The sequence below is a fragment of the Apiospora hydei genome, assembly GCF_038363865.1.
Source record: "Apiospora hydei strain CBS 114990 chromosome Unknown utg000009l_segment0_segment0, whole genome shotgun sequence".
In the NCBI taxonomy this organism is placed as follows: domain Eukaryota; kingdom Fungi; phylum Ascomycota; class Sordariomycetes; order Amphisphaeriales; family Apiosporaceae; genus Apiospora; species Apiospora hydei.
Genome location: NW_027117368.1, coordinates 4739467 through 4751817, shown reverse-complemented (window position 1 = coordinate 4751817; position 12351 = coordinate 4739467). Strand labels below are relative to the sequence as shown.

At 57.0% G+C, this 12351-nt stretch overlaps 5 protein-coding genes across 5 annotated transcripts; 2 read left to right on the top strand and 3 right to left on the bottom strand.

Moving 5' to 3' along the window:
* Positions 1-76: 76 nt before the first annotated feature.
* Positions 77-2394, top strand: PG997_013297 (Aspercryptin biosynthesis cluster-specific transcription regulator atnN; the record flags this gene model as incomplete). The annotated part of the gene is made up of 3 exons (XM_066817611.1): positions 77-1039; positions 1108-1251; positions 1324-2394. Coding segments are annotated over 3 exons (2178 nt in total), but the record flags the coding sequence as incomplete, so codon positions are not given.
* Positions 2395-2938: 544 nt separating this feature from the next.
* PG997_013296 (uncharacterized protein) lies at positions 2939-3564 on the bottom strand (the record flags this gene model as incomplete). Its single annotated transcript, XM_066817610.1, has 2 exons — positions 2939-3423; positions 3516-3564. The coding sequence occupies 2 exons, from the start codon at positions 3562-3564 to the stop codon at positions 2939-2941; spliced, it is 534 nt and encodes a 177-aa protein (XP_066663302.1).
* Positions 3565-4625: 1061 nt separating this feature from the next.
* PG997_013295 (uncharacterized protein) lies at positions 4626-6586 on the bottom strand (the record flags this gene model as incomplete). Its single annotated transcript, XM_066817609.1, has 4 exons — positions 4626-5235; positions 5299-5380; positions 5438-6154; positions 6211-6586. The coding sequence occupies 4 exons, from the start codon at positions 6584-6586 to the stop codon at positions 4626-4628; spliced, it is 1785 nt and encodes a 594-aa protein (XP_066663301.1).
* A 1579-nt stretch (positions 6587-8165) lies between these two features.
* On the top strand, positions 8166-9752 carry PG997_013294 (FAD/NAD(P)-binding domain-containing protein; the record flags this gene model as incomplete). Its single annotated transcript, XM_066817608.1, has 3 exons — positions 8166-8334; positions 8387-9000; positions 9060-9752. 3 exons carry the CDS (start codon positions 8166-8168, stop codon positions 9750-9752), a joined length of 1476 nt encoding a protein of 491 aa, XP_066663300.1.
* A 441-nt stretch (positions 9753-10193) lies between these two features.
* Positions 10194-11886, bottom strand: PG997_013293 (cytochrome P450- family 51 (sterol 14-demethylase); the record flags this gene model as incomplete). The annotated part of the gene is made up of 3 exons (XM_066817607.1): positions 10194-11105; positions 11166-11600; positions 11668-11886. 3 exons carry the CDS (start codon positions 11884-11886, stop codon positions 10194-10196), a joined length of 1566 nt encoding a protein of 521 aa, XP_066663299.1.
* Between the last annotated feature and the right edge of the window lie 465 nt (positions 11887-12351).

Here is a 12351-nt window from a genome sequence, read left to right as displayed (position 1 = left end):
AACGCTTTGGCGGTATGGTGGGCGTCAAAGGGAAATATAAGGGCTGCAACACTTGCCGTGTAAGGCGAGTCAAGGTGAGTCGGCGACGCCCCCTGATGCCCATCTCCGTAGCACAGTCCAAGCCTTCGGCAGAGAGCCTCCACCGCTGACTTGTGCCGCCTTGTCCCCTTTCCAATCATTCCAGTGTGACAATACGCGCCCCTTTTGCAAGAAATGCACAGATCACGGCCGCGCCTGCGAAGGGTACGAGCGCGAAACCGTCTTCATCGTCGGCACCGTCGACGACAAGGGGCGCTGCGCCTCGCACCCGCCTAGAAACCTCGGCCAGCCGCAGGCCTCCTCCTCCTCCCCTTCGCCGTCGCGGGCCAACTCCAGAAAGAAGCAAACCAAGGCGGCCGCCGCCGTTGCTGCTGATGCTGCCACCATCGGGTCCTTCTCGTCCTCTCCCAGTTCCTCGGCAGCTTCGCCGTCGCTTTCGCTGCGCGAAACGGCCTCGGCTTCTCCTTCGGCATTTCTGCCCTCGTCATCTCGCCGGGGCAGGGTCGGCTCCTTCGCTACGACGCTCGGAGCAATCGGCGGTGTCAGTGCCGGCGCTAATACTTCCTCGACGCCGGTTGCGTCGACGACAATGGCGGGACTGGAGCCCCTCGAACCCCTGATGTCGGCATGGGACGACGGCGACGCGGTCGCGCTCGTATCAGCTGCCGCGCCCATGGCTCCCAGCTTCTACCGAGCGCGCTTTCTTGCTCTGCGGACGTCGCGGCTCGACGCCGTCCTCAAGTCCCTCGATCCCACGACACCCGAGGGCCAGCTGACGTTACGCCTACCGCACTCCCGGCACCGCGAGGCGGCGGCGGCCATGGCGGCGGCGCCGCCGGACGAGGTCGGGTTTCGGTTGAGTGCGCAGTGCTTCGTGCACATTCCGTTTCGCGCGCTTGGCGGTGCCACGATACATGACGCCGGCGGGCCCGGTCCTATGTTTCCGTCGCTGACGCCGGCCACCGCCATGTCGGAGGCTGTATGTCTCTTTCTTTACGAGGTAAGCAATCTTTCTGGTTTGCTTCTCGTGGATATGTTCTCTATTATACTGACTGATCTTCTCACTAGCATAACGCATCAGCCGCTCGCAGTAACCAACCACCATGGCGGGATCCCACGATCCTCGCAGATGCTATCCTCAGTCTCGGGCCGCTACACTTCCAAAGCTTCCCAGCACATCATCTTTTCGCCCGGGTGTACCGACCGAATGCCGTAAGTCGATACTATGCGTCTCAATGAAACCCAGTCGTTACCATCGGGTTACTGACCACTCTTCCCAAACAGATCATGGCCTCGCTCCTAGCCCGCACGCCTTGCCACCTGGCCTCCCCCGAATGGACCACGGTCCCCTACGAGCTACACCCCAAGAGCTTCCTCGACTCGCTCTTCGACGTCGTCTCCGTCATGCCCGCCCTCTTCCACCGCGCCGACCGCATCCTGCCGCTGCCGCCCGCCACGCTGGGCCGCCGCCTCAAAGCCAAGGACCTGCTGAACAACTGCCTCAACATCGAGGCCCGGCTGGCGCGGTGGTACGCCGGCATCGAAAGAGCGGCGGCCGGGAACCACGACATGCCGCTCTTGTACTGGATCCATGGCAGTCTCAACTTGGGCCGCGGTGGCAGGGTAGAGGGCCAGAGACATGCGCAGATCCCGTTTGCCGACACCTACGACTTTGCCAGCACCGCCATCGGCCTCGGGCACGTGTACTACTGGACGTCTCTGATGTTGCTGTACGAGTGCATGGCGGCGCTCATTGACGCCGTCTTGTACGACGGGGGCGGTGGCGTCTCTTCGGACCCCTTTACAGACCCCGCGGGCGCCGGGCTTTCTTCCTCGAGTCTCGCGACGGGAAACGTGCTTGCTCCTGCTGCTACCATCGTGCCCCCGACGTTCGGGGGCGGCAGCAACGACCTTTTGCCGCCCGGATGCGAGGCCGCACGCTACCAGGTTCGAGAGCGACGAAAGTTGGCGGCCAACATCTGCCGGAGTCTGGACTGGATGATCGGGTCGTCGTCTGTATCGTTCCCACCGCCCGTCTTTTCGAAACGAGAACCGGAAGAATGGGAAGGAGAAGGAGAAGAAGGGCAGCAACCACAGCGAGACGGTGCTGCTTCTACGATACAAGGCCACTCGGACCTGGCTCTCGTGCCCCTCCACGTCGTCGAGCGCTTCTACGGCGCCCTTTGGAGCCCCGACGGGCGCGACGGCGAGCTCGAGCGCACGTGGTGTCGCGACTTCCGGCGGCGGCTGGAGCAGAGGGGCCGGGAGGTCGAGGCGTGGATTGGGGGCCGTGGGGGCGGGGGGCGGGGGCGGCCGGGGATGGCTCGAGGTCGGGAGGTTCGGTTAGATTGGTGACTCCTTGGGGGCCGCGCGGCCGGCGGCTGCATTGCCAAGGACGCGGGAGGTGGGGGTGGTGTAGGTATGAGAGAAAGGGAGGGGTCCGGAACCGGTGACAGTGGTCGGGGTTGGTTGGAAAAGAGTACCGCCGCAAGGCGAAGGGTGTTGTTTCTTTTGACCGTGTTGTCTTGATTTCTTTCGCTTCTATTCTGGTCTTCGCACTCGTACGGTTGATCTGATATGCTCCTCATGTATGTACAATTGGTTTGACGGTTTGGGTCGGCAAAGATTTGCTCTTTCTTGGCTGGAGTTGATCGGGTTTTTTGGGTAGGCCTTCCATGACAAGCTTTACTGGGATGGGTCTCATGAAGTTTCGGTAGCTTCGGTACATTCATGTATCAATGTTTGTGTTGCTTCTTGGTGCGTATTTCTCTACCTGCGTCGTCCATTACACTCAATATCGTATGTACCAATTTAGCTGCATACATATGTTCTAGCCACATCGATGTGGCCTTGCACACATCTTTCTACCTTAGTATCAAATCCAAATCAATGAATCTGTCTACCTCTGGATCACCTGCGACATCGCCAACGTCCCAGCGATTAGCGACATGACCATCCTAACAAGATTCAAACGCCTCCATCGCTGAGCACACTCCTCGGCCTTCTCGACTTGGACCGTGTTCAGCGACTGCGCGCACGACTTATCCTTCCCCTTGACTGTGCCCTCTTTAGCAAGTGCGGCGAGGCGTACATTAATGGGCTGCATGTTGACGGCCGAGTGCACAACATTGACGAGATTGCACCCAGCGGCAATGGCGAACAACCTCCAGCTCCCGCCGACAGAAGCGGCTGCCCACGCGGCGGCTCCGTAGCCCGCGATGCCCAGCATGCTGATGGGCCGAAAGACCCGGTCGCCCACCGCCCAGAAGACGAGCCACTGCCGGCCTAGCCGACGCGCTCGCTCGGCGTGCGAGGGGGACTGGGGCACTGGGAAGTCTACCAGCAGCGCCGGTACGCTCATGAACGATTGTGTGAAGGCGTTACCTGTGGGGGTAGCCAAGTTAATAAAGGGAACGTCCGAACGCGATGGGGAAAGATACAAAAGCGTGGCAGACCGGCGAAGAGAAGAGACGTACCGGCAAGGGCAAATGAGCATGCGATGGTAACGCCCGCAACGGCCTTCATTGCTGTGGTGGCGGACATAGCAGCAAACCTGTCAGCTGTCGACTTCTCGTCTTACGTTATCGTTGGTGGCAGGATGCTGTAGCAAACACCTGGACTTCTCCGAATCTTACTGAATGCATAGAAGCAAAGAAAATCCGATCACGGTCCAATTCTTAACCGCCCCTCAAAGTAGTCAGGAGGTTATATGTCAATCCTTATCTGGGGCACCTCGGCACTGTATTGGTCACGCCAAATGCATTTTGTCTTCAACCGGGACCCGAGAATGCAGGATCGTAAGCGAGGTTGGGGGGCGTTCATGGTCAGCTGACGGCATCGTCTGAGCTTGGCTTTGGATTGCCTGTGCTAGCTCCGGGCATGGGCCGGCTGGTGCGAACTCTGCGGAACTCCGAAAACTATCCAAGCCCGGGCCCATGTGATGGAAGTGTCTTTTTATTTTTTTATTTTTTTTTGGGGCTCCGGCGAGCTTCAACTACCAGACAAGAAGCTCATCTATGACCAGTCGAACAAATAAACCATGGTTCATAGCCAAGACACTACCGGAGGGGAGGCTGATTTTTCAGCTTCGAAAACAAGATACTGCTCTCGAAGTCTTGGGGAGTACGAACCAGGCTTGCGGAGTGCCACTGATATGAGTTTCGGGCATAATAATATGCTACCGGCACTACCCATAATAGATGATACGACGGTGGGTGTGAGAAGGCAAGCCCAACGGTATCATATCAGTTTCCAATGCTAGGGGTAAGATGGACACTGCTGGGAGCATGTGACTACCAACACCAGATAGTGTCGTATTATCGCAAGTTGTGATGCAACGGTAACGTGGACACGAAATCTTTCTTTTTTCTACTTAGATCTACCTAGTGTTAGCCTTCTAGATCTAGTCTAACATCTAGTCTTTTTCATCTAGCCGGCTATGTACGGAAAGCGCCATGAATATCAAAGGACCTTTCTGATCCTGCCAAAGCCTTCCGTAAATTCAGTACAAACTCTCAAACATTGTTTCTGCTGGGCTGCATGGTATGAGCTGGACAAAGTAAAGCAAACAAACAAAAGGAACTTGTTTACTGAAGTGTCAAGGGGAAGACGGAAGCAGGGGGCAAAAGCTGCCAGGCAACATCGGAGTCGACACCTCCTGTGCTTCCCACCCGGTATGCTGTTGCATCTTTCTTCTCATCCACCGAGGATAGATCCGTAGTAGAGGCCTCGTGAGGCGCTGTCGTAGTCGTCTCCTTCGTCGATGTCGTCTGCAGTCTGTTCAAGAAATCGGCGCGTTGCTGCGTGTCCTTCGCCTCGGCCTCGCACCAAAGCCGCAGCGCCTCCTCGCGGCGCTTCTCGCTGCGCGGCTCGAATGCCATCTGGAACGGGTCCGGCTTGATGATCAGCAGGCTGTTGGACTTGTCGAGCGGCACGGACAGGTCCAGGCCCGTGGCGGCGTCGCGCTTCGGCCGCAAGTTGAAGCACCAGGCCAACGCGCCGCACGCGATGAGCAGCTCGTCCTCGGTGAGCGACTGGCCGAGACACTGCCGCTGGCCCCAGCCGAAGGACGTCATGCCCTTGAGGGTCGGGTACTGGGTCAGGGGCTCCTGGTACGTGGGCCAGCCGGCCTCGAGCCAACGCTCGGGGCGAAAGTTGTCTGGGTCTGGGTATTTGTTGGGGTTGCGAAGGAAGGCCCTGGAAAGGGGTAAGTGTTAGCGCAAATCACTTGATCGGTGTACATATGGGAGGGGAACATACCAATCCAAGGGCAGAATGCGAGTGCCTTTTGGTATGAAGTAGCCAGCGTAAACGTCGTCTGCTTCAGTTTCATGTGCAACGCCTATGCCACTGGGTCAGTACGGGCTTAAATAGATGCATTTTCTATGTCACGCTTTACCTGTCGGCACGTTTGGCTTCCATCGCATAGTTTCCTTGATACAAGCCCGCAAAAATGGCAGCTTCGGCATGTCTGCTAACGTAGGAAGCTGCCCATTGCAGGCCTCGTCGATCTCCTTTTGGACCTCGGCCTGCCAGCGCGGGTGCGTGACCATGCTGACCAGGAAGTAGCTGAGCGGGCCGGCGACGGTAAAGACGCCGACGAGGGCCAGCATGCCCAGCATGCTCGACGCCTCGAGGTCGCCGGTGATGCCGCCCGACGACGTGACCTTGGCGCGCTCGAGGAACTGGCGCGTCCAGCAGGGCCGCATCTCGCCGCGCGCCATCTTCTGCCGCACGCACTCGAGCCGCTCCATCCACCAGGCCTGCTGGGCGTCGTGCCGGCGCCGCTCGTCGCGCTTCCACGGGTTCAGCGGGCCGACCTCGGGCAGGTGCCACAGCGGCGTCAGCACGTTGGTGATGGGCCCCGCGGGCGACATCTGCCGCAGCAGGCCCCACGCGCCCTCGGTGCAGGTCGCACTCAGCGTCGGGTCGTCCCACACCAGCTGGCACATGACTTTCGACGCCATGTCCTCGAGCGAGGCCTGGAAGTCGTCCGGGTTCTGGATCAGACGCGCCAGCCACCGCTTCGCCTCGAAGTCGATGACGCCGTAGTACTGCGCGTTGGTGGCTTCGGTGAGGTAAGCGTGCGTGAGCTTGCGTTGGCGCGCCCAGTATTCTTTTTGCAGGTTAGACGGAAATTATGGAGTCGCATAGAGAGAGAGGAAATCTTACTGTTTCGCCCCATCAGCGGCAAGTATTCCATCGAGCTCTTGTTGTTGAACAACGAGCGTATGACAGGCCTGTCCGAGTTTGTACGGGCCCGCCGCACAAGGAGGTCCTCGGCCACCTTCTCGTCCGTTACAATGACGAAGTTGGCACCCAGCATCGTGGTCCGGTAGAGGCCGTCCACCGCGTGCACGTCCGCCCACTCCTTGAACTTGAGCCACATGAGCTCGATCGGCAGGTCGTGGATCCGGCCGATCCATGGTATCTGCGTCGGCCCTGGTGGGTATCTCGGGCTGTTGATCTCCTTGAAGGCCCGCACAAAGTGGACGAGGGCCAGCCCTATCACGAAGGCCACCAGCAGAAGGACGGTGATGAGCTGCATCTTTTCTCTCCAGATTAGGGGAGGGGGTGCTTAGTAAGTCGTGTTCGCCTCCAATGCTGTCAGGACTCTGGCGAGAGCTGGGGAGATGACGGTAGGCCACTATGCCGAAAGATCCGGGGATGTTGGGCATTTTGAAGACCGTCAAGATGGGTATACTTGCCCGAGATACGCTGACACATGTTTCCGGGCGGCACACCCCGTTTACCAAGAGTACCAACGATAACCTTCCAGTTCCCAGAGTCATGCGACAATCGATATTTACACTTCTTGGCAATAGTCGACATGTAGATCTTTTGCGAAGCTTCACAGGGGCTGCCCAACAATGCATGAGGCTCTGGTGACAGTTCTTGGCAGGGGGTATTCAGATAGCAAAGATCTACACGCTATCTTTCCAGGGGTGTCTCCTTTCCGATTCTCTATTGGCCCTGTCTGTGTAGGTCTAATCGGCCTTGTGTAGGTGTATGGCAATCCTGGTGTGGCCCGAGATGAATCATTGCGTATTGCCGTATGGCTTGGAGCTCTGGCGTAAGCATGTGCTATGCTATGCAGAAACCGTGTAGGGTTACATACTGTGTTTCCGCCATTCAAGCCGGATGGCAGATCTTGTCACCAGGGGCCAGCATCGGCTATCGCTAGGCAGACAAAACACGTGCTTTATCCAGGGATATCCTCTTGGGCAGCCCATCGGGAAATACAAGCAGACAGGTCACTACATGCCAGTTGTGATAAGAAACCCATGGGCCGCACAATTTGGCCAAGACGCCGTCATAGACTGCAGATAAGCAGAACCTATCGCCAACCACCAAGGGTCCAAAACCCAAGATTGGGTGGGTGTTGAAGCTTGAGGGGCATCTTGCCATCAAATTACAGTGGTGGAAATAGGCATACGGTTTGGGCAGGAGCCCAAAGGCCCGATGGTAGGCATCGCCTATTGAGTTGAGGAAGGAGCAGGCCCCACGATTGCTAGCGCCGAGTCTCTATCAGTAAGTACGACTTGGGATCGAAATTCGAGGAGGCAAGGTATGGCATTCTGCTTGGCGGCCCATTTTTGCCTTTAGCCGGTTGGCATAGTGGCCGATGGACGTCGAAGGTAGAGGGTGCGGACGATGCGGACGATGCGGACGATTCCCTAGCGGCGAGGCTACGATCCCGGGCCCGGTGGTTGTGAAGCTTTTGGTGCGAGGTTTGATTACTGAAGTGTATTAGGTCATCCTCTTTGTCTGGACGTCGAACGCGGAAGCCCCTGTGCGAACCGAAATAGACGAAGCGAATTGCCCATCGCCTTTTCGCAGGGCCCTGCTGCGAACGGATCCCGCCCGTGTCCATGTCTACGCAGTATCGATGAAGTGCCTACGCGCTCAGCTGCGAAGCCCCTAAGAATCCCGGCTGCCTTAGTGCGCTGACCCTGTCCGTCGGACAAGCTAAGGGGTGGCTGGTAACCTGCCACCGGAAGTCCAAGCCACGTGAGGAAGGCGCTTCGCCGTACATAAAGCAAAGAGTCGGCACTTGTATGACGATGGCGATACCGCTCTTCATTTGACCTGGTATCGGAGCTTTCTGCATCAACAAACTCGCCAGCATGACTTCTGACCACAACGTTCCGAAGCCGGTCGGGTCTTACCCCGATTCCGGCATTGACGTGCTCATTGTGGGCACTGGACTCGCAGGACTCACCGCTGCCATCGAATGCTTCCGCAAGGGACATCGGGTGCGGGTGCTTGAGAGACACACGGAAATAAGCACCATGGGTATGCTTATTCTGCGGGCGATTGTTTAACCTAGGTACTGACTTGAACACAGGGGACATGTACTTCATGGGACTGAGCGGGACAAAGTTCTTCAAACATTGGCCCGACATGGCCAAGGAATACGACGAGATCTCGCTGCACAACTGTTGGATGGAAACGTTCAAGCACGACGGTACCCGCATGATCCCCGTCCTCAAAGTCGCCGAGCGTCTCAAAGAGGCCGGGCTGGACCCAAACACTCCACCCGGAGCCTTCCAGATGCGGCCGCTGGTGTACAAGATGTTTGTGAATCAGGTCACCCGGCTCGGAATCAAGATCGAATTCGGCAAGCGCGTGGTCCGGTACTTTGAGGACGAGGCGCGCAGTAAAGCCGGCGTCGAGACCGACAATGGCGAACGCTTCGAAGCAGACGTCGTGATTGCTGCCGACGGTGTGGGGTCCAAGAGTCAGGAAGTCGTCGGCGGCCAGGTCCGCGCGGCAAGTTCCGGCAGGGCCATGTGGCGAGCCGTTTTCCCTGTCGAGGTTCTTGACAAGAACCCGAAAGTCAAGGAGTTCTTTAAGCTCAAGGATGGGAAAGACCCCATCGTGCGAACGTTCCTTGGTCCTGGAAGTTACGGCCTCACTTTGACTCGTCACGATGTTATTGTGTGGATCGTGAATCACGATGTAAGACGAATCTGCTCTATTGCCAAGCCTATCCCCCTTATCTGACACCCAAGATCTAGGCCACTGGAGACGAACGCGAATCGTGGAACCACACGGTCGAAGCCGAAGACGTCTTGGAGAAGATCGACGACAGTGTACACTGTGCCGAGGGCTGGGCCCCCATCTTTAAGGATCTCGTGCGTATCACGCCTCCGAGAACCATCGTCAACTTCGAGCTGTTCTGGCGCAATCCCCAACAGTCGTGGAGCTCGCCCACCGCGCGCATCGTCCAGATCGGGGACTCGGCGCACTCCTACATGCCGTCCTCGGGCAACGGAGCCACGCAGGCGATCGAGGACGCGGTCTCGCTCGCGTCCTGCCTCCAGCTCGGCGGCGGGCGCGACAAGGTGCCCGAGGCCGTCCGGGCGCACATCAATTTCCGCTTCCTGCGGACCGCCTGCGCGCAAAAGCTGGGCTTCGCCAACGCGGAGCGCCTGCAGGACACGGACTGGGCCAAGGCGAAGCTGGATCCGCGCAAGGCGCAGCCGAAGCACCCGCGCTGGGTCTGGGATCATGATCCCGAGGCGTACACGTATGAGAACTATTCGAAATGTGTGGAAGGGATGCGCAAGGGTATCTCGATGGATGAGAACGATGATATACCGCCCAACTATCCGCCGGGGTATAAATACGTCCCTTGGAATATCGACGACATCATGAAAGATCTCGACCAGGGCAAGTCGGTTGACCTTGGTGCGGGGGATTGGGATTAAGGTGAAGGTACGAGTTGTGGGAGCAACTCTGATTTGGAGAAGAGCATCTCAGAAGTAGGGGCTGTCTTTGTGCTGCGTGCAGTGAGCATTCTTCATAGTCGGCAACATAGATCAATTTGATATGTGTACTTTGTGCAAAGCCGATAAATTGCCCGTCGTGGTATTTCAGCTGTTGACAACGCTCTTTTACTTTCACCACTTTGCAGATGCTATACAATTGAGTATTACCGATAACGGCAAATGCTTTTGTCCTATTGGACAACCACTAGAGCACGGACATCTTACTATACTACTGATTTTTGCAGGCAAACTTGATTATGAATCTTGCCAACGTTAGTAGTGCTACCAACATTTTGATTCTACAATCAACGGTCGAAGCGGTTTTGCTCTTGTATTTGCTGTTGCCTTTTCCCACTTCGTCCATTCCCCAGTGATACCCCCTCACTTGTACTCCCGCCGGGCCCAACGGATGAAAGAAGGCTGCGGCGGGCGTGCAAACATGGAACTGTGATCCGTGGGCGGCACGATGCCCTCCTGTCCGTCCAGGGTGGAGAACTCAAAGTTGCGCACCAGGGTGCCGACGATGACGCCGAGGTTCAGGTACGCAAACTTCTCCCCGATGCAGCGATGACGCCCTGCCCCGAACGGGAGGTAAGGGTTCCTGGACCCCGACGTCGTGGCGCCGTATCCGTAGTCCACCATTTCTTCGTCGGCCACTGCAACTGCAGCCTTGGCGGGCTCGTCCCAGCGATGCGGGTTCCAGCTCTGGGCGTCTCGAAAGAATTCCTCGCTCGTCGCGGTCACCATGGAGGACGAAAGCAGCACTTTGTCGGCGCCGATGACGTAGGGTTTCCCGGCGACGAGAAGCGGGTTCTTCACCTTGCGGAGGATGCTGTGGATCAAGCCGTGCAGCCACAGGGTTTCCTTCACCACGTTGCGCAGGAGGGGAAGCTTGTCCAGGTCCGAGTACTGCAGCGGCGGCAGGCGGCCGCCCTTGCCGTGCTGTCCCAGATTCTGTGTCTGCTCTTGAAAGAGCTCTTCGGCGATGTTGGGGTGTGCTGCGAGGCGGAGCATGATCCATGAGCCGGCGGAAGAGGACGAGTGTTGGCCTCCCATGAGAAGCGTGATCATCATATGAGCAATTTCCTTGTCGGGGATGGGTGTCCCGTCCTTGTATCTACAATTCATGAGGTTCCATATCATGTCTTGTTCCACCTCGGACTCCGGATCACGCTGGCGGCGCTCTTGGATGATGTCGAGGTAGACGGCTCGCATCTTGATATGGGCAGCGTCGCGACGGCGGTTTCGGGGCAGGGGTAGACCGGGGAAGAGGAAATTGATAGGAGAGAAGCCCTGGTTGGTCCATTGTTGTCAGCACGAGCTTGGGAGATGGACGATATCGCAAGTACTTACTAGGTCCAGGTCATGGTATAGCCGGGCGAAGTCGGCAGTCAACTTATGCCGCACCTCTCTTCCCTGCAGCGCCCGCGCCGCCGTGAACAGTGTAATCTCGGACATGGCGGTGGTGACGTCGACAACGCCCGATGACCCTTTCCACTCGGGGGTGGATTTGATATAATCGAGGACTTCCTTTTCGATCAAGGGTACATGGGCTTCCAGAGCTGCTTGGGTCAATCCGAATTTGACAAACTTCTTCTGTTCCATGAGCTTGGAGTTCGGGCAGTCGTAGACAACGTCGCTGCCAAACACGGGGATCGTGAGCGGGCCGTAGACTTCCTCGGCATTCACGTCCTGGAGCTTCCCGTTGAGGATGAAGTCGTTACCCTCGATGCCCAGATAGCAGGTAATTTTCCTGCCAAAAAGAGTAAAGGTGAAGACATCACCGTACTGATAGGTGTAAGTAAGGAGTGGAAGAATGTCGAAAAGCAAAAGGTTGTCCTTTGCGGGAACTTACCTTTGCTCGATACTTGTGGAAGAACCCGACGGGGTCCATGCCATACGAAACGGCATTGCCGAGGTAGGGGATCCAGTGGAAGACGGCTGGCGGCTCGCTCTTGGGGCGGACGAGGATTTGACGACAGGCGTTGACGAGAATGAAGACCACAAGTCCGATGAGGCCATGGGCTGCATGACGAAGTGCCGATGGCTGCTGCAATTCCACGAGAGATGTCATTGTCCGGCTTGGCAAACGATTGTTGGTATGAAAGGAACAATGTGCTCATTGAGTCTTTTGTAGGAATTTATTTCCATGGATGACATACCTTATTACCTCTATAAGCCCCAATAGTTATAGACAAATGCTTCATGCCCAAGATACACGTACAAATGTACTGATTTCTCAATACCTCCGGTCTATACTGGAACGTGTTCGTATTCGTATCAGAGGTACGTACCCCCATTATAGAGAATCCCCCGGCCTAAGCGAGCCAATCAAAGGGAACCAGCCTCTGTTACTCCGTTGCACACTAAGCAAGTATTATTCGTCGCAGGACTAGCAACATGAAAACTTCGTACTCGGGATCTGTCTATGTCCTCTCTGACAGACTTTTGCGCAGCCGCTGTTATGTTGATTGAACCCCGGGATGACAAGAGGGACAGCCACTTGGCAATTTTTGCTAGGCAGACTTGGCATCGGCCG